The sequence below is a fragment of the Lineus longissimus genome, chromosome 12, assembly GCF_910592395.1.
Source record: "Lineus longissimus chromosome 12, tnLinLong1.2, whole genome shotgun sequence".
NCBI lineage: Eukaryota > Metazoa > Nemertea > Pilidiophora > Heteronemertea > Lineidae > Lineus > Lineus longissimus.
Genome location: NC_088319.1, coordinates 7,796,831 through 7,818,611, shown reverse-complemented (window position 1 = coordinate 7,818,611; position 21,781 = coordinate 7,796,831). Strand labels below are relative to the sequence as shown.

Genomic DNA, 21,781 nt, shown 5'->3' with positions numbered 1-21,781 from the left:
GAGCATGTAATACATGAATTGAAGCACTATGAAATATTGTATATTACTTTTATTATTATTATTATTATTATTATTATTATTATTCCAGGCCTCTGACTTCGGTGATGCATATGTGGCTGGGAACAACATCAAGGCTCCAAAGTTGGTGGTTGTCACTGGTAATCAGCCTGCTAACCAATATTTCATCCAGGTGGAGAACACCATTCTGGACACAAGCTCAGTCGGTGTCCCTGAGGCTCTTCTATTCTTATTGGGACTGTACTACGTGATGGATGTACAGTATCCAAAATGCTTTTTACCTGTGTTGGGATTTTTCCAGGTTCATGCCCTACATAAAGATGAAACATTTTTCAAAGGAGCACGCTACACCAAATTTCAGCAACTTGTGGGTGATGGACTATGATTTCATCGTGAAATGATTTTGACTCCGGGCTAGAATCTTGATAGGTCAACATGATTCAGGCACAGGACTGTTGAACTCCAACAGAAAACCAAAAATAGTTCTTATCTATTTTTGATAAAACTGATTTGACAATGTATGTTCTCGCATATTGCCATTCCTGGTTGTAATTCAATCTCAGGTCATGTGACTGTGGAAATTGATAGTATTTGTGTTTCTGACATTTATGATTTATAAAGCCTGAGATGATTCAGGCACTAGACTGAAGGACTTTTAAACATAAAACTGATTTTGCTATGTTCTGACATTGGATGATTTTAAAGTTGGTGTGACCCTGGTGTTCCGTGTTAGTGTCAAGTGTTGGTGTTAATTTCAGCCCTTTTACACCAGTATTAATGTAACACTTACACCAATGTTAGTGTAACATTAACACTGTTCACACTAACACAACTCCACCATTCCCCTGAACTACTGAGTCCTGGAATCCACATTCTAGCTTACATTCTGAATTACCAACTCGCACTGCCAAACTCGCTTTGTTTATGTAAGTATCTTCATTTTTTCTCTTTGCACATGGGCAAAAAGTTTCTTAACACCAGCTTTAAAGTCTTCTTGGTGTTAACGCTTAGAGGTTAGTAGTGTTAGAGCTGTGGAAAGCCCTGTACAAATAATTGAGTTTTAACACCCAGTTGAAATTAACACCAGTGTTAAACGTTCTGGTTGGTGTAAGTGTAACACTCCCTAACACTGACTGTAAACTGAGATAACACTAACACCAATCATTTTATTTATGGTGTCCCAGACAGTGTGAGTGTTACACTAACACTAAACACCCGATTTGAACACCAACTTAAAAATCACCCATTGTTATTCCTGTTGTAATTAAGATCTCAGGTCTTGTCCTTAATTGAATTGATAATCATTTTATGACTGTGGAAACTGGGAGTATTTGGATATTTTTGTTCCTTGGATTTGTGATTATTCTATAGCCTGACATGATTTAGGCAGATGACTGTTTTTGTCATGTGTGATTCCTGTTGTAATTCAATCTCAGGGTTTAAGGGTAAGGTATAGTGAAATGCATTGGGTAGGCTATGAAAATAAACAAGCCACAAAGTGCTATAAATACATTATTCCCAATAAGATTTAGGTACCACAAGCATCTATTTTTCTGATGGACACAAAATATCCTGGTTTGAAGATAATTCATTAACAGGTTATGTAACAACCAAAAAAGACAAAGGATAATTTTTGCCACCCTAGAACTCAATTTCGCTTGGTGAGACAGGCGAAATATTTGATACAGAATTTGACTTACTCCCTTATGAAGGTCACCCGAGCCTTGGATTTCCGTATTTTGCAACAGAAGTAAAAATATCCCAAATTTTCTTATTCTTAACAAACCATAAATTGATACTCATTTTAAGATTGTAAAGACTTGCTACAGATACGGTCGGGTATTGAATATTTCAGGCATTTGTGATTTATTGTTGAATGATTCAGGCTATGCCTCTTAGTTATGGAAAATCAAGGTTTCGTTAATAAAGATTATGATTTTTTATTTAAAAAAAACATCTGTTGTGTTTGATTATTGACATCAAGATACTCTTTCATTTCAGAACACTTCTAGAATGCTTCAAGCACATTTTGAGATGTTCTCGGAGTGTTCTAGGAATTGGTGTTCTGAATTAGCTGACAAAGCACTGTTCAGAATAGTGTTATAAAAGTGTTCGGAAAAGTGTGCTCAGGTGTTCACTGCTGTGCCAGATGTGTTCAGACTGATGTTTTTGTGTGTTCTACAGAGGCGTTCTATAGTGTTCAATGAGGTGTTCTGTAAGAGATGTTCCATGGCGTTCTAAAATAGGTGACAAAGTGGTGTTCTGATTGGTGTTCTATTTGGCGTTCTCATACTGTTCTCACTTTTTAGAGTGTAGGTCCTTTGTTGGGCATGGGCGGAAAAATCTTAACTTCTTTATTTGGTGGAATTATCGGAAACCGCTCATAAAGAATGGAACACGCCAAGAGAATGATTCTGGTGCCTGAGAGCACTTTATTAAGACTCAAAAACCCTGTAACAGCTAACGACATTCAACTTTCAACCATGGACAAAGACATGGCACATGTCATGGGGAGGACAGACATACAGGCCAGTGAACAGTTGAAGCTTTATAATCAACTCTTGCAATAATACATGACAGTGCGAAAAGGAATTACCGGACAAGTACAGGCTGCAGGAAATGTAGAACCGAAAGCAGCATTGGAGAAACAGTTAGAGGATGTGGAAGTTAGTGATGAATCAATTAATAAGTCTCCTGAGCACAGTAAACCTGATCGTATGACATCTATTGACTCACAGATCCACAACAATGCAACCAATAATCTAATAAAAAAAACTGAGCGATTGTTACAATTAGTAACGGAGAATCGAGATAATGTTGTGGATCGGTTCCGTGATGCAATGGTCTTACGAATAAAGCTATGCGCCAAAAGGGTGGCAGATTTTCCTAAAAAGGCTTCGGGACATGGACACCCCAAAGTCATATATCCAAAATCAGGTCAGACGTAAAAAACTTGAGGAATTTGATTGGAAGAAATAACTTAGAAAACCTTTATCTGTATCAGGTGACATGTTCAATAACTGGCTCACATACTAAATATTTTGGTAATAAAGATCATGATACATTGATATTTCCTTGTTGTTGAATGTGTGCTTTAAAGTATAATAATGACACTAGTGATCAGCGTGATCGTTGAACTCATATTTTTATTCAAATACTTAAATAGTTACATCCAATTTTCAGGGTGATTCTAATCCTGGGCGATAATACCATAACGTTATCACCAAGATGTGGAAACCATCTCTCTCTCTAATATGCATAGAAGTTCCTTTCACCTCTTTATCATACTCTCTCGTTACAACAACTTGGGAAATGATTAAACCGTCATACGCAAAGAGTTCGCGTTGATAGTGTTCTTTGACATAGTCTATCGATTTTTGAATGCTGTAGGGTGGTGAATCCTCAATGTACACCCGTGTACCTGGTTGAGGTAAGGCCCAACAATACCCAGGGGGCAATGACGACATGTCGGGGAAGTTTTTCTTGAGATAATCCATACATTCCAAAGGACTCATCGTGGGGACTCGTAGCATTATCCATATTTGGTCCATTGTGAATGGGCCGAACCTTTCCGAGTGGGTAGCGACCTGTTTAAGATGTACAAGTCTCCATCCGCATACCAATTGCCGTGAGAGAGCATTCTCCCATTTTGAAGTTTGAAGCGGATTTTGTCGAAATTAGTCAGTAAAACGTTTTCGAATGCAGCCGGATCTTTGAAATAGTCCAAGATTCGATCCAATATGGAAAACCAAGTCGTTTCAGTCATCAATATACTGACATCCGTGGGTAGAAATTTCCCGGAGGTTGTGACCAAGCAGGGTCGCAGACAGTAGCCAGGGGTAGATTTCAGAACTTTGGTAGTATCATCGAGGTCCCAGATCGTGCCACCTTCAGCGAGCTGACGCATCCCCTCCAGACTCTCTTGAGTGAGGCCAATCCATTTACCATCTCGCTTGATATTTACCTGACTCGGATAGAGGTCATGATTGGTAACTGAAAAATATCTGAACTATCCATAGCGATTGATAAAGGACACGCAGGGCAAGTCCAAACAAATTGAAGAATTTATGTGTAACATTATCTTAACATGCCCCGACAAGCTCTGCAATGATGATTCATTGCGTTGTCTGCTTGAGCAAGTTAAACCATGGACTTACCTGTCAGCATACTTCTCCCTGTAGAGCTTGATTAAAACATGCCCATGACATGGTAGTGGGTCACAGAAACAGGCCAAAACTTTTCCACTGAGCTCAATATATAAATGGTCCATCAAATTGTTCCTTGCATCGAGTTCGTATTTCCGTATGCTCTCCTCCCTTGTATATTCCATCAGAGTGTAAGGATTGCCCCACTTAATGTCCTCGAGTTTAGCATCAGCAACATACTTTTTGAAGTTGCGGCCAATGTGCATATGGTTATCACACTCCAACCAGACCCTCAGCTTCCTGAACCCATTCTTCCTAATGTTTACAACTCGCAGTGGCGGTGATCTTCTCTTCATCATGGCTTGAATTGACATGTACACAACAACCATACACATTCTTCAGCGTTCCATGAATAAACATGGCTGCCATTGGAGTATTTCGTCACAGCAACATACTTCTTGTCCAAACACGCCTGTTGACGTCACCACTTTCATCCAGGTATGCAAATCATGCCAAGACTTGTTCAGTGTGACGTCAGAGGTAAGATGACATTATCAGTGATGAGATCATCGGTGATGTCAATCACCTGGGGGAACGTCATAGTGCACGCTCAGGTACGCTGTCGTCATCAGAGGTCACTCAGTGCACAAATGGATGGGTAGGCATCTAAGACTACTAAGATTCTTTGTCAATAGACCTATAGGCTAATATTAACCACACCATAACCACTGATAGAATTATTATAGCGGTTAGGTCACAGGTGATCTGTTCATTCCCAATGACAACCACTGTCCCATTAACTTACTATACATGAAGACCAACAAGTGTGAGCCAATCAGTAAGAAGGGACCGCGGCCTGTTTGATGCATATAATACTGGGGGCGGTCTTGCCTCAAAGTAATGAACCGGTCCTATAATGGTGAGTCTAGAGTATATACTCTCTTTTACACACTAAGAGGCCAGTTCTTGTAAACTTGGTAATACCATCCACTCTTAATATTGGACGGTCAAATATACCAATATTGGCCCTATATTAAGCCCGATTGGTCAGAAATTCACCCGTAAGTAATTACCACCAATGAAAATGTACAATTCTAGTTGCCAATGGAACATAGAATTGGGCTGTGTAACCTGTCAATTTTGTTTTTTGTACACTCTTGGGGCTGACCTCTTAATGGGTAAAAACCAGTATATACCCTATATCTGGAACTATAACACAAGATAACTCTACCCCGAACCAGTCAATTTATGTTCACCATGACTTACCATCATGACCTGCTTATTTCTGGTTGGTTGATGCATGAAATAAGACATAAGAAGGCTGTAGTAATCAACACTGAGCAGCTTAGGCCAGGTATGACTGAGGCTTTCGCAACGGTCATTAATATTCACCATTAAGGCAGGCCCAGTGCCTTTTCTTTGTCTGGTGTTAATAGTTCTGGAGATAGAGTATATACTCTCAACCCACCGATCTTACACCGTTTCTTGATATGCAGGCCAAGTCCCCTTTAATACCTATATATACATTTTAAAATCAGGATGGACGATGTCATTAGACCTAGGCTACTTATAGACAGGGAAACTGACTAACCACAGCATTACTAGTCCACTGATAGATATGTTGTAGTATACATTTGATCTCTTCATTCCCAATGACAATCACTGTTCATCAATTTACTATACAGTGACAAGTAGTGCATAGTTGCATAAAAACTATACATCTTATCAGTTATCATATATATACATTATACAGTACTCCAATATTCATTAAATAGCAATGACCAAGCTAGTCACAAGCAAATACATATAAAACGGTAAAGATTCAGACCCCTCCCCTCCGCCGGCGGCGTGCAGGTTCCAATTTTCACAGGGCGATGGAGGAAATCACTACAAGTGCCCTCCCCCATATAAATTTGCCGAGGCTGTATGGGGAGGGGAGGGGGTTATACAATTCATTCCAGAACTATGTTCATGATATAACGGGTGGGGTCGGGGTCATGACGACACCGGGAAATCTGGGGAATCGGGAATTTCCCAAGAAAAACCTATTTGGGATTCAAAACGAATCCAAAATAATTGCTCTTGAAAATCAATGGAGGGACGGAATGACTTCATTAATGAAAGATAGTTCCGGTCATGCGCAACGAGGATGGCCGACGCCCCCTCCCCCCCCCCCCCCCCCACCCCATCCGACCCACCCACTCTGGTGCGATTGTGGAGCGAGTGGCTAGGCCGTTTTCATCGCAGACGAGAATCAGCTAGAATCTAAATGCCAGCCCCGCCCTCTATTCTAAGATCGTTTTATACGCCCTATACGCCCAACTCCCCTCCCGCTTGCAAAGTATCACAATCTGACTGTACTAAAACAAATCTTGAGGTTCTCTAAAAATAACCCCGTTCCGACTTCAACTGATGCTCATGAAACTTAGAAGGTTAAAATTTACTGACAAATGACGTTTAATAATTCAAACTACTTTTTGTTGTTCAATGTTAAACCACATCCTCTTTGGACTATGTCAGTTTCGTAGAACCAGATGCTAACTAATTTTAGCAATCAAAGGCTCCGGGTACCTCCGCACTGATCTCATAGTCTGATTTGCCGCCAAATCCAAACAAACGGAAAAACTTTGAATGTAGGTTTGTCTGTATGAAATCATGATTTCCCTTCAAAATGTAGGCTTTAAAGGTCATATATCAAGGTTTTTTGCCATTTTCTGCTGTAAGACGATTTCAAAAGTGTACCTAACACTTTATACAATACAGAAAACCCCATGCAATTAGCTCCATCCATTTTGAAGATATAGCCAATTATGTGTTTGACAACTTGATTACCTGATCAGGCTAGCAACTGGCTTGTTAGAGCCAGGCGGCGGGTTCAGCAAAAGTTGTGATGTAGATCAGGTCATCTGTACATGTCATGCAATCATAAAAGCAGGAGGGCCTTAATTAATTATGCACACCTGGAAGTAATGTGTTTCATTCACTATGGTGTATTGTGTGGCTCCGAATTGTGTCAAGGCTAGCACAAAGAACAATCGAATGACGGATGGGACCCATTTTCATGAATTTCCAAAGCCAGTTGAACGAGAGAGGAGGAAGCTGTGGATTCGGAAGTGCAAACGTTTGGAGTGTTGGAAGCCTGGGCCTTCGGCCAAACTTTGCAGTGATCACTTTATCGATACGGATTATCACATGAAGCCGGATATCTGCATCCAACTGAATATTAAATGCCACTTGTTAAAAACAGCTGTTCCATCTGTATTCGATTTGACCAACCCCACTTACATGCGACAGCCTCCAAAGGAACGTTCGTTAGCCAAAAAACGTAAACATCAAGATTTCATGATTTATACACTGCTGATGCACACAACACTCATACTACCCAAATGGCACATGTCATCCACTGTACAGTGGCTACACAACCATGTCAATTGCATTTAATGCCCGAGGCTGCTGAGGTCGGTTGTTAAACATAATGTGTAGGCCCTAATGGGGCCTGTGATACCGCATAGTGTCTTCTTGTGTTCCAGCCATAGCAAGGTGACAGCGAGGTGACAGCGACACAGGTCAGTGTCAGTGACAGCCACTGTCAATGACAGATTATTGTCATCTGACATCTAGGCCTATCTAATGTTGCACGGCATTATATCGTCACGTCAAGATGATTGTGCATAATACCGTCACTTTTCAATAGTAGTTCAGCGTCATGACATAACTGGCGATACAACACAGACGAGGCGAAACAATATTGTGCAACATTAGTCTGTTTAAAAATCATACATGTTATGCATCTGCAACCGTCTATCAATGTCTTCTTTGTTATATCGGCAGGTCTGCCATGCAAATTGATTAACCACAAATTCTGATCACTTTCGTCCGAATGATCACTCTCATTATGATCTAGTGATATTAATGGCTCGAACATGTACGGCTCAACGTTTAAATATCCTTCTGTATCGACCAAAACATCCTCAAATTCACTGCTCTCACTCTCTGAACTGTATGCGGAAGCCATCTTGCTTTGTTCTGACTGACCTGATCTACGTCATCAAAAAATCCCTAGCGGCCACATGTGGAACTAATCTAAAGTTGTGTGTGGTGGGAAATTCAAATAGTTTAAAATTGAAAATTGAAATAACTAAATAATGACTTTATTATTAGAATTTTTTTAATGTCTGGGATCTTGTTTTTTTAACCCTCAACATATTTCATGAGTATCAAGCATGTTTTCAAACCTTGATATATGGCCTTTAAAGGTCAATGCTCCAGGTATTTGGATACCGTCATACAGAAGGAAGTGGCAAAAGTACACCTTACAATTTGTACAATACAGAAAACCCCATGCAATTTGCTCCATCCATTTTGAAGATATAGCCATTGATGTGTTTGACAACTAGATTACCTAATCAGGCTAGCAACTGGCTTGTTGGAGCCAGGCGGCGGGTTCACCAAAAGCTGTGATGTAGATCAGACTATTGCCCTACTTGGGAGGACAAATATCAATCAATGCTCATAAAATTGATAAATGAAGTCTGTTTCTCATTGACATTTTCAATGTTCAAGTATGAAGGCATACTTTTGCCCATGATAAATGATGTTATTGTATTCCAAGAAATAGTTTTATCCAATTTTTTTATTTTTTTGAAAACCTGTGATATTTGTTTTAGAAGCCAAATCTCACATCTAAAAAGTGTTATTTGAGCTAATGCATGAAGTGGGAAAAGAAAATCAATGCCGAAAACAACATAGACCACCACAAATATGGTCCAATTTAGGTTTTATAGACAATTTAGGCAAATTTATAGAACTTAATGAATATTTCAAATTCAATTTTTTTTACAGATATTTGCATCAAATGCATGAATTTATACAATGCTTAAACTATCATAATGTATTTCTTATTCAAAGCTATGATTTACCTTATAGTAAGGTAAGGTAATACAGAGATGTAGTGTTAATTGTAGGGTTTCTAGAAATAAGAGTTCTGGATCAAATTCAGATGTTGGTTTTAGGGTGTAGGGCGTCCCAGAATAACCAAAAAGTGAATACATATATGTTTCAGTACTAAACGTTGACTTTGAATGTAGGTTATTTGTCTGTATGAAATCATGATTACTTCCTTCAAAATGCAGGCTTTAATGTAGTGTTCACATAAAATGGTTTGATAATTTAACTCTTTGAGACTGTTAAACAGCATAAGTCGTTATGGTAAATCAGGCACCAGTAACGTTGAACGACCTATGCCGTTTGCATACATTACTTTCTACACATGGTTTAGCTGTGCTCAGGACTGTCTGGAATCAATTCGAGAAACATCTACAGTCAACAACTGCGTCCAATATTTTTCTTACTATCACTAGTGTCCAGTGCCCAATCGTCGGAGCAAATCATACATGCAATATCAGTCCGACGATTTGGCACGTGACGGACCTCTATGTTCGGGTGATGGTTGGGTGATAGTTGGGTGGTGATAGCTAGCAGACGATTTTCTGTCAAAATGTCAGGCAATTCAGATTTACAGCCCATGAGGTTTTGGATGCATAAGACAATGTTTTATTATGCAGTTTGTTGCTATGGACTTCTAGGAACATTTTCTGTGTTGTTTTTATGACTTGTTGTGGCTTTCTAGAAGAATCATAGTGGAATGTCTAGTTCTGCCAACTATTTCAGAATTGGGTGAGGGGCGAAAACTATATTTCTTAAAAAAAAACACTGTAGGTCAGGAGTTTTACCTAAATTGGAATGCTATGAAGCAAAGAAAAGCACTCAGAAAGACCTTTCAGGAGATATATAATGCAAGTAACTTTGATGATTCGTTTTACGTTTTTATTTTTGTTGAAAATAGTGCTTTTCAAGAAAAATTGCACGTTCCTGGTATTGCGACAGAAAAAAATGTCCCGATCTCAAAGTGTTCAAATGTCAGTGTAGGCTTCAGTGAAGGTTTCTTGGTTATTGGAAAGATTGGTGTAGTGTTAATTGTAGGGTTTCTAGAAATAAGAGTTCTTGATGAAATTTCAAATGTAGGCTTTAGGGTGTAGGCTTCCCAGAATAAAGCAAAATGTGAATATATGTTTCAGAACTGACCATTGATTTTAGATGTAGGTTATTTGGCAGTATGAAATTATGATTTTTTTCAATCAAAATGTAGGCTTTAATGTAGTGTTCTCAACTTATGGTCTAACATTTTCAAATGTAAGTGTTGGTTTCTTCATGATAATTTTTTGGCTTCGAAAAAATTAGCCAATCATAGGGTTTCTTAAATTAAGAGTTTAAAATATCAATTCATTTTGTAGATTCTAAGAAATAATGTAATTTGAAAATTTAGAAATTCATAACCACTAATTAGATGTAAGTTTTTCACATCAATACTATTTTATGTTTGTTCTTTGAATACTTCACTATGTGATAAACATCTTCAAAAAATGTTGTGAGAGAAAAAGATGGTTTTTCAAAATGCTTTTAGAAAAAAAGAAAAAAAAGAAAGTTTTTAATAAAATGGATGATAAAACCTACAAAACAGACAATGCCTTCATTGCTCCCCCTAATTCGTGCCATATATACGAGCACACTGACTGCTAATATGCTGCACGCATCTCATGTGACCCAGTGAAGTGACTGATAAGAGATATAATTAATTATTTGCTACAAACAATTCTAACTCATCAGAAAGGAGAAAATGACCATGCATTTTTTTCTAGGCGTTTAGATCTCGAATACACAACTACATGTACTTAGCACACGTGCATCTATGGGTCATTTATATTAAAACATTTTCCCATTGCAGGTTTTCTCCCGTGGTATTTTTCTACTTGTGCAGTGTCGTGCCAGCTATATGGTTTCTCGAGCTTGACATCCTAGAAAAGAGACTACACAATAGGAACCTGGTGGAAAGCGGGAAACCTTCAGCGCTCAATTTATCCAGATCTGTTCAGAGTCAGACGTCATCCGAGGGTCTGTCTATGATCAGGGGAGTTGGGGTAGGTAGCCCATTGAAATATGCCTAGATCGGCATATGATGAAAGACGCCCGGACGCCCGGCGCCAATGCCCGACCCCACCACACCGAGGTCTGCAGACTACCTTTACCAAAATGAAATGGTAACAGATCAAACCTCAAATAGAGACGTAACGAAATACTTTCACTTTCTAAAATTGTAAGGTCGCTCAAAATATACAATAGTTTTCAGTAATTAGTAAAGAATGAAGTCACACATTTCTTAAACATTTTGTTGTTTGTTAAAAAAAAGATTTTATTACACCTCAATTTTGGGTTTATTTTGTTACGCGGCCTCTTCCCGCCCCTCTTGGTGAATGATATTTACGATTGCAGGTCACCTGATCTTTGAGAAATGAAATTGTTAACAAACTCACGTGCGCAGTTCGAATGTCAACAAAAATGCACGTGAGTGGTAGCTGGACTTGGGTTTTCCTGGTGTTTTGAAAAGGGTTTCTTAAAGGAGGACTATAGGTAGAAGCTGGGGGAGTCAAATTGGTGGTCTTTATTTTACTATTATGTACAGTTAGGGGATGGGGACTAAGTTCACCGTGTGTTTACATACGCAAGCATCTGAGAATTACATGGAGTGGGGACAATTTTGAGTACACCGTACATTTTTACAATTATTTGCATGTCTGATGGTACGTATTTTAAAAAAGTACGGCCCCTTAATGATAAACAAAGGATAACCAAGAGTCATTGGCGACCAGAGACTGATGACAAGACGCGCCTACTAAAAAAAATTACCCTTGGTTAAGTTACTGTGAGGTATTTTTAGGGTATTGTAAGGTAAATGAGGCGGTAATTCGGCAGGATCGAAGTGGGATCTCTCTCTATTTCTTTCTGATTGCATGCGTTCCTTGAAATTTCAAGCCCTTCAGTCCTGATGGTCTGTACAACCTCAATACAAGAGGCAAAGACTTTGCCAGTGTTTCAGACCTGTGAAGGTGTCAAATACATGCAACCTGTCGAATTCCTGCACGAAATTCCCGGGAAAATCCATATCAGTATTTGGTATTGAAGTGCAAAGTTTGGATCACGTGCGTTTATTCACAACACATGACCTGCAATCGTGGATTGAATACAACATTTGCAAAGGTATAACCTGTGGTTGGCGTTAGTGGTGATCGGGCTTCCCGGCGTCTTTCATCATAAGCCGGTTAGATCCGCTACGCTGTACATCGAGCCTATCTGCGGCTTTGAGTAGCCTACTGCGCAGCTTCTGCGAAGACGGAGGCACCGGCTGTGTAATGTATTGACTATGGTCTCTCTCCACAGTATATGTGAATTCATCAGACGTGACATCATACCAAATTTCATAGATTTCATAAATTTCATCCAAGTTCAAACCTTTAGCAGATAAGAAACGTGCCATATTGCCATTTGACCTCCGTTACCTTGAAAATCCTGTCAAATCAAAAACCTGTAAGAGTTGTGATGTATCCTTGCTCGGAGTACCTACCATAAACATATGATCGAAAACAAGTCCCTGATAAGGAAGATATTGCACTTTTAACTTTTTTTTGTTTTGGCCCCCTGGTGGCCTAGCTGAGAATCAGATCAGACTGAAATTCAGTGTCAGCGGTGATATGACGTAGGGTGTCATGTGTACCAAATTTAAAGTTCATAACTTTAGGGGTTAAGAAACGTGCAATAGTTACATTCAAACAGCCATTTATTACGCCATTTGACCTCTGTGACCTAAAAAAAATAATTTCAAATCAAAAATCTGTAAGCTATGTGATGTATATTAGCTACGAGTACCTACCATAAAAATATGATCGAAGACAAGTGACTAATAAGCAAGATATTGCACTTTTTACCTTTTTTGATTTGGCCCCCTGGTGGCCAAGTTGAGAATGAGATCAGGCCGAAATTCAGTGTCAGCGGTTATATAACGTAGGGAGTCATGTGTACCAAGTTCATAGCTTTAGCAGTTAAGAAACGTCCCATAGTTAAACTCAAACGGCCAATTTATGCCATTTGACCTCTCTGTTCTTGAGCGTCTTCACTGTCTTCATTCCTTTCCGTTAAAGATGCTTAATTTGATTATATTGTCGGACAAATAAACGAAAAAAGGCGGCTTTCAAAATATGTTGATGTTCTCTGTTCTAAACTCTTTAAAACACTTCTACATTGGCCGTGACGGGCCGGAGACAACAATTTCTTCTAAACAGTCTCCCCTTTCTCGATATGTACGGATAAAAACCAGGGTCATATTGGCAGTCCAAACAAAACATATCTCGAGAGTACAGACTTATCATACCGGTTTAACGAAACGAACTATAACTCTTAATAAACGCGAACTAAACTGCGAAAGAATTTAAAATTCGCTGCGAAAACGTCTGAGTCTGAATACGATGATCAAAGAAGTCCTCAATTCAAGCTGTATACATGTACTTTGTGGAAGCGTAATAATTTCGATATACTATACTGATAATGCGAAGTTCTAAGTTTGACCAATAATTTCGCGTTCACAAATTTGCGAGTCTATGGATTCACGAATGTCTTTGGCGCGCACACAAACGCTTCTCACATCGCGGTCTAACTAACGGCAACTGAATAGTAACTGATAACGCATACTTATAGCGCTATCTTAATCTGAATACGTAGAACAAAGTCCAGTAGCGCACACAATTATACTCGTAACGCAGGCAGGAAATACGAATGTCCAAATAAGATACAAAAGAGTGATTCTTTGTATCACGCGATTAGCTAGTACTAAATAGCTAATATAGTCCATATTTGACGCGGTTATATGCGATTAGCTAATATCAATAGCTAATATAGTCAATATTCACCAACGATACGTCTAGGATCCTTATAGTCATGATCATCTACCAGTTTGGCTCAACGTTGGTATCCATCTCCTCGGTTGGGTTTCATCTAGTCGGTCCATCTCCCTCCTCGGTTGATCTTCAAGACTCGGCTATGGAGACTCTAAAGGACAAAGTCAGCCGATGATCTTCACAGTACGCCTATGTAGACTGTAGAGGGCTAAGTCTACTGATAGGTCGTGTCATCACGTTCTTTCGGATCTGCACCTTGGCCACCCTGACATGGCCATCTCCGCCAGGACAAACTTCATGATGACTAAAACAATTTCACCGACCTCGATGTCCTTCATCTCCTTGGCCCATTTGTTTCTCGGGTGCAGCATAGGAAGTCACTCTTTCATCCAGCGCCCCCAGAAGTGCTTAAGCAATCTCTGAACTTGTCGTCATATCTTCCTTGGGTTGTAGGCAACACTGTCTGCAGCTTCAGGCGCGAAGTCACCACCAACTTGACCATGTAACAGGTGGTTCGGTGTCGATGGCGTGTCATCATGAGGGTCTGCAGACTGGTAGGTTAGGGGCCTGGAATTTAAGAGGGCTTCCGTGCCAGTAAAGGCAATCATCAACTCTTCATCATTGATGTCGGCGTTCCACAGTATTGCAGCAGTAGCTTTCTTAGCAGCTTTTATCATTATCTCGTGGACTCCTCCAAAGTGGGGTCCGAGGGGAGGGTTAAACGCCCACTTGATTACTCTGACTACTCCGTATTTCTCAATCATATATTCGTCAAACTGCTCTACCAACTCTCACAGCTCCCTTTCTCAACAGACGAAATTCGTCCCATTATCTGAGTACATCTCCAACCTCTTCGGTTCATTATACGGTTAAAACAATGCAGGAACGAATCTGTGTCGAGACTAAATGCCATCTCGAGGTGTACTGCTCTGGACAGGAGGCAAGTAAACAGATATAAGTAGCGTTTAGTACGGATCTTGCCACGGCCCTGCTTCGTCAGGTAAGGGCCGCCATAATCCACTGAGGTTCGTGCAAAGGCTCTAAGTGGTAACCTCAGTCTAACTCTTGGGAGTGGTGCCATTAGCTCTGTCGCGGCCTTAGCTTTTCTCCGTCTGCATTCATAAAATGACTTCTTGAACTCGTGGATACCTTCTCTACCTGCTGGTATGCAATACTTCGCAGATAATGATGCCAAGGTGTGGTTGATTCCGGCTGCATGGTTAGCTTGTTCATGATGAAGTCTCATGATCAGCGTTGTCACCAAACCCTTCCGTGGTAGTATATCATGCTAACCAACATCATAAGCAAGGAATTCAGCTTTCTCAAGTCGGAAATTGCTCCCGAGTATACCATCTTCATCAATCATACGCCGTAGTCTCGGAATCTTGCTTGAACCTGGTAATGCTTTCTTCTTCTGCAGTGCCTTGTAACCTGCCGGAAAAGCCTCTAGCTGAGCTTGTCTTATCAACTGTTGTTCGGCCTCTTAGATCTCCTCTGCATTGAGTTCTCCATGTCTCCTTTGATCCACAGGCTGCATGCAGTTTTCAACGAAACGTTGAACCCAAGCAGAAACTCTGGTCAATCTCACCCAGCTAGAGTATCGCTCTGGGTTTAATCGCCACTCTTGTACTCTTTCATCAGCAACTTGAACATTCTGCTCCTTGTCTTTTTGCTGTGGTGCGTTCTGTACTGTTACAAAAACTCCATTTGAGCTTTTTTTCCGCGCACTCGATGGCGACTTGTCTTCTCCAATGTTCTGTTCTGGCCTGATGGCAGGTAAATGAGGTAAGTACCACTTTGACAATGGCTTTGCCTCACTTAGTGAAACCTTGCGTACGTAGTTCTTCTTAAGATACTGCTCGATGGTAGCTCTATACGCTCTCGCAACAATCTTCGTTCTGTGCTTGCAAGTCTCTGCAATGCCATCTGACTATTGTCTGGTAGTTTGGGTCTGCCTTTTCTACTTGGCAGCGGAACTTCATAACAATTGTCTTTGTCGACCATCTCCTTGTCGCCTCTCCGTGTCGCCGTGCAAATTGCCTTGTCATCCAGTGACATATGACTACTTCCATGGTTCTCGGATTTGACTCCCGAGCTGTCTATCTCCCAAAATTGTAGCATCGATCTCATCCAAGACCGTATTCTTCCAACCAACAAAGAAGTTCCTCTGTTTTTTTTCTCTGCTTGGACACCCTACACATGTCCATCCAAGTGTCGTCTTTCTAGCAATTGGCTCGCCATGATTTCCTGCTAAAAGTGTAAAGTGTAACTCCGGGTAGTCGACGCCGATCAACATATCTATGGTTTCTCTCCTTCCATGCTTCTGGAACTCAATGTTCGAACTTGTCAGCATAACCTCTCCAGCCAATCGCTTTCATATCTCCAGTGACGTTATCGGTAGTCCTTGATCTTCATGTCGATTCGCTTGTCTAAACTCTCAAATCCAACTTCAACAGGTGTTGTCTCGAAAGACTCAATCATTCCATTGGGTATGTGGACAGTAGTCTTCATGGCTTCTCCTTTAAGTCCCAACTCTTCAGCTACTTCTGTGTTGAGGTAGGTCGTCGCACTTCCGTCATCTGACAGCATGTTGACTTTCAAACGTTTCTTTCCGTTCTTCAGAATTACTGGGACAGTCCGAAGAGCAATATACTCCGATTCTTCTTTGTTGTCAGATGTCGTTGTCAGGCTTCCATAATTCTGACTTTTATGCTTCTCGCCACTTGATGAAGGCTTTTCTCTTTCCTTATCTCCCCTTTCGTGGCTGATCCTTCTTCTTTCTTTCGTGGGGATTGGTGTAATAAACGATTGTGGGTTTCTTTACATCCTTCGATTCCACATATGCGGCTACGTTTGCAGTCAACACCACGATGATTGCTGCCGGATAGACATCTAAAGGAAAGTTTTAGCTCCTTTGCCATCTCCCATCTCCTGTCCACGATTTGTTCTTTAAACTTGTCACAATTCCATATGCCATGTTGCTCTTGACATGATGAAATTGGACAGTCCTTTTTCAAGCCTGGTTCTGCTGTTTCTCAGAGTCCTGATGTGAAAAAGCTCTTTTTCCTCTTGTTATCATCTGTTCTGATACTCCTGTCGTCATCTGTACTGTGTCCCTCCTTCCTATCATCTGTATGTAATGGACCATCTGTAAATCCACGGACAGCTTCATGAGCTACGACTCTGACTTGAGCTTCCTTTATGACCCGAGCACAGAGAACTTCAATCAATTCCTTGTACTGATAGTCGTCTAGCCAACGGTGATACTCGGCATCCATCTTTTCTGTCATTTTCTTCATCAAGACTGAGTACAATAAACGACTGTCAATGTCACTGTAAAGACCAGACTCCTTCAGGTTTATGACGGTAAGATCCAACAAATCCGCGAATTCTTCCTCGTCTTCTTTTAGCTTTCTTGGTCGTATTGGTCGGAAGTCATGGATTTCCTCAAAGTGTAGCGCCGCCTGTCTCCTATACCCACTATATTTCCGATCCAATCTATCCTTGGCCGCTTGATATGCTGCTGTCGAGTGTCCAAGATTTTCGATAACCTTCAAAGCTTCACCTTTGAGATGAACCCTCAAATGCAAAAGTTTGAATTCTGCAGTGGCTGGTGCCCTGTCAATGCATGCCACAAATGTAATAGGCATCTGGGTAGGACGACTGTATGTCCCATAGTTGACTGGGGACCATCCCGGAATACTATCAATATCCTTTCCCTAATATCTGAGGGGTCTACTGTCCTGTTTAGGCTGATTACTTCCGATGGCCTTCTCACCCATGTAGACTCCATTAGCAGCAGGCTCAACAACATGACAATTATCTGCATGCTCAGCAACTCGACGCTCATCAGCGGGCTCCGCAACTCGACGATTATCAGCAGGCTCCGCAACACGACGATTATCAGCATGCTCAGCAACGCGACGCCTATCAGCAGGCTCAGCAACACGACGATTATGGGAAGGCTCCCTGTGACGACTATTCTTAGGCTCAGCTGGACGATCAAAAGGCTGAACCCTCTTCGAACCCTCAACTTGCTTACTGCTACTGTGTCTTGCTTCTTCATCTGCTATGACAGTCACACATACCTTTAATCTGCTGTGTAGCCGTTTGTTTCTGCTGAGTGACTATTTTCGATTGGCTGACTTTATTCTGTTGTGGTGGTGCTGAATCATCTGATGTAACATCAATAGTGACCTTGGTGATATCACTTCTGTCTTGATCGATGACTGAATTTGAACCAAACCCGCCACCAGGCTCTTTGTCACCCATGGCAAGATCGCCCTTGGCTATCTCCCCAGGGTCTTCATCACCAATGGCAATCTCACCCATTGCAATCTTACCATGATCTTTGATAACTGCTGGTTGTTGTACCCCAACATTATATAGCGTGCGATCATCAGGTGTGCGATGAGCTTCAATCATTACGTCATCTTGAGGCCTATATTCTGTTTCAGGTAGGTCGATTTCCGGTTTTTCACGATCTACGGCCGGTCCGAAAGGTGTAATAGGTGACTGAAATAGCAGACTAGGCAAGGAGGATACCGCGGTGACGTCACATCACGTGATCCCGACCCATATTAGTGATCGCTATGGCCAATCAGATTCAGTCTACTCACAGCACCAGCACTGAACACATCTCCACGTCTCACTGTCTGGTGCGCTCCTATGCACAAAAACACCAATAGACATGAAATATTGCAATACCTAGTATGGATTCTTTCTGTGTAAAATAAAATTTACAGAGCAGATTAACTTCCACGAATAAAAAAGACGTTTGGCGTGGCCAAAGTGCGGAAATAATGTCTCCGCTAAAATACACTACGAAATACACTAGGCAATACACTACGCAATATACAGTAGAGGTGCAGTTGAGTTCGTTATTGTTTTGACTTAGAAGCCCGCCCATATCATAATATATTCATGTATTCATGAAGTATGAACTCATTTCTGTCCCATACAACTCTGAGAACAGTCAATTTCTCCTTAAATCATCACCGAAACCGCGATATCCACAGGAAGATTTCGTTCTAGTGTCCCAAAATGCATGATCTTACAGGGGCGCTAACTCGACAAATAGAGGGGATCTATGGGGATCTATGCGAGTTTTAGGTCCTACAGGTCTCGAACTTGTTAAATATGTAAAAATGCCTCCAAATCCCATTATGATAATGAAGAGATTGCCCATATCTGGGAGACTGTTTTGAAACCATCGCTAATTTTGGAAGATCGGTGCCCGGCTATTTGGTTAAAAAAAAACTATTTTTCCCCATCAAAACAGTACTTTTCATTATTCAAATGATAGCTTATTGTCTGAAGACTTATTTCATAGCAGAAAAGTACTAATAACTCTGATTTGATGCGAAAAATCTAACTTTTTTGATGACTTGATTTTCCCTTGGCCGTGGATCGAGTTTGTTTACAATATGCAGCGCCATCTTGGAAAAGCCGTGACGTCACCGCGGTATCCTCCTTGGCAGACTAGGTATACTAAGTGTCGATCTGCCACTTGACTGTTCTCTTCTTTCTGCAAAATATCGTTTAACTGCATTCTGAGAATCAGCAAATTCTTCTTCAATCTTTTCTATTTCGGCTGTCACTATATCAAAGTCTTCAAATCTATTTTCGGATGCATACAAATCAGCTAGAGTGTTCATACTGTTCATAGCTTTTTCATGTGCATCATCAACTTTTCTAGCCGCTGCCTGTATGACCTGACTGCCCGCAAGTGCAAACAATGCGTCCCCACTATCGTCTGCAATTAATTCTGTTAACTGCCGCCTGGCCCTGGTAGATTTCTGCGCCGCCTTCACTTTCCTCAACTTCTTTCGTACCATCCGGAGGGACATATCACCTTTTGAGAGCCCTCAGCGCACCGAGCGTAGCTCCGTCCTATGCCGTCTGTACTCTCGCATGTACAAGCAGGGGGAAAACGTTCGATTGGCTGGGGCTTTTTATCTGGGTCATCGCGGCCTGGTTTTCATAGGGGCGTGTTTTGACACTGTTCACATCAGTTTCTATGCTTCGGTCACCCTTCCAAAAGTACTGTAACAAACTACGCTCTGTCTACATTATGTTCTTGAGTGTCTTCACTGTCTTCATTCGTTTCCGTTAAATATGCTTAATTCGATGATATTGTCGGACAAATAAACGGAATAAGGCGGCTTTCACAATACGTTGATGTTCTCTATTCTAAACTCTTCAAAACACCTCTACATTGGCCGTGACGGGTCGAAGACAACAATATCTTCTAAACAACCTTGAAAATTAGGTCAAATAAAAAGCCCGTATGATATGTGATGTATTCTTGCTAGGAGAACTTACCATAAGAATATTATTGAAAACGGGTCCCTCACAAGAGAAATATCACACTTTTTTTGGTTTCAACTTCTGGCTCCCTGGTGGCAAGGTCAAGAATCCGATCAGACTGAAATTCATTGTCAGAGGTCACCTGACCTGGAGGGTCCCGTGTACAAAGTTTCAAGTTCATAGCCCTAGGGGTTAAGAAACGTGCCGCCGTTTTTGAAACGGGACACGTCGACGACGACGGGTGACGACTGACGACGGACACTGCGGTGTTGTATAGACTCCCCTACGGTGAGCCAAAAAGGTAATCCAGAAGAAAAGGTGTGTACTGAATGTTCTTTACCGTTATAAAGAAATCACGTACGTATAATGTGGAAATTATCAAATTTAACCGATTTCCCGATTATTTAGCTGTAAGTCTACTGTAGCCAATGCCACCGCAATTATAGCATGGTCGTTTGCACATCATTAGAATGGGAAGACAACGGTTAGAACTAAAACATATATCAAAATAAATAGGTGACCTTTTGGTATCAATAATGTTTTGGCACTTTTTGTTGTAAGCGCACAATGGATGTTGCATGACGAGCAATGCCGAAGCCGAGCACTCGTGAGAGTGCAAAGATAGATTGACAAAACTATTTGTAGCTTTGAGAATAATAAACACCAATATAATCATTCTTCGGTCATCACAAAGTTGGTATTGAAATAAATCTTTACGCATTTTCCTACTGCAACTCATTGATTCAAATTTGATCTTTCGAAATCAATCTCATTTAAATCTTTTCTGTCTCAAGCTAAAGTTTATTATGAGAAATTGAAGAAATCAATGCATTTAGAGACCAACCTGATAATAAACCGTAGAAATGAGAGGGATATGTTCGAGTCATTTTTTTTGTCGTTGCTTTACCATATTTTAAATGTGAACCTTACCGTTACAGCGCGGTGGCCAGACGTTGAATCGTCTTCTGAGTTCATCGTCCAACTACTTAATACACTGTTCTCTGGACGCTTTCTCTCGAGGTGTACCCTTCGGTGCAGAGAATGGTTCGCTTTCGAGTTGTGCACTGGGGGTAATGGGTATATTCATCAGCAGAAGATCAAATACATGAGGTTCCTCTAACAGAATGTCACAATTATTATTGGAAAAGAAAGATGTAGTCAAAGTTCAACATGAAAATTGAGATATACAGAAGACCATGAAAAATCAATAGGCTTGACACCAGCTTGACAGGCTTTTTTTAGATTGACAATGATTGACAGATGCCAACACATGGCAGCTAGCATGAACATGATGAAGGTCACATTGCGCAGCTCTGATATTGCATTTTTTGACATGCTGTTTTGAATTTGAAAATGCTCGCATAACTTGCATCGATCTTTTAGATATTTTGCAGACTTGTTGATAATATCCTACGGTTACTATGTGACAGTTTTCATCGATTTCGGTTATTATATCAAAAAGCGGGTTTTATTTTGGGACACCCGATATATTTGACCCTTCACCTTTAAGTGGTACATCAATTT

General features: G+C 40.7%; 1 protein-coding gene across 2 annotated transcripts in view; it reads left to right on the top strand.

Moving 5' to 3' along the window:
• The window catches only part of LOC135496996 (uncharacterized), a 117,504-nt gene that overhangs the window by 90,484 nt on the left and 5,239 nt on the right, over positions 1-21,781 (top strand). For both annotated transcript variants that reach the window (XR_010448750.1, XM_064786614.1), the window contains exon 3: positions 10,948-11,140. Coding sequence is in view for 1 of the 2 variants with exons in the window: in XM_064786614.1 (XP_064642684.1) it covers positions 10,948-11,140 (193 nt within the window). In the remaining variant the exon portion in view is untranslated. The remainder of the gene's footprint in view (positions 1-10,947; positions 11,141-21,781) is intronic.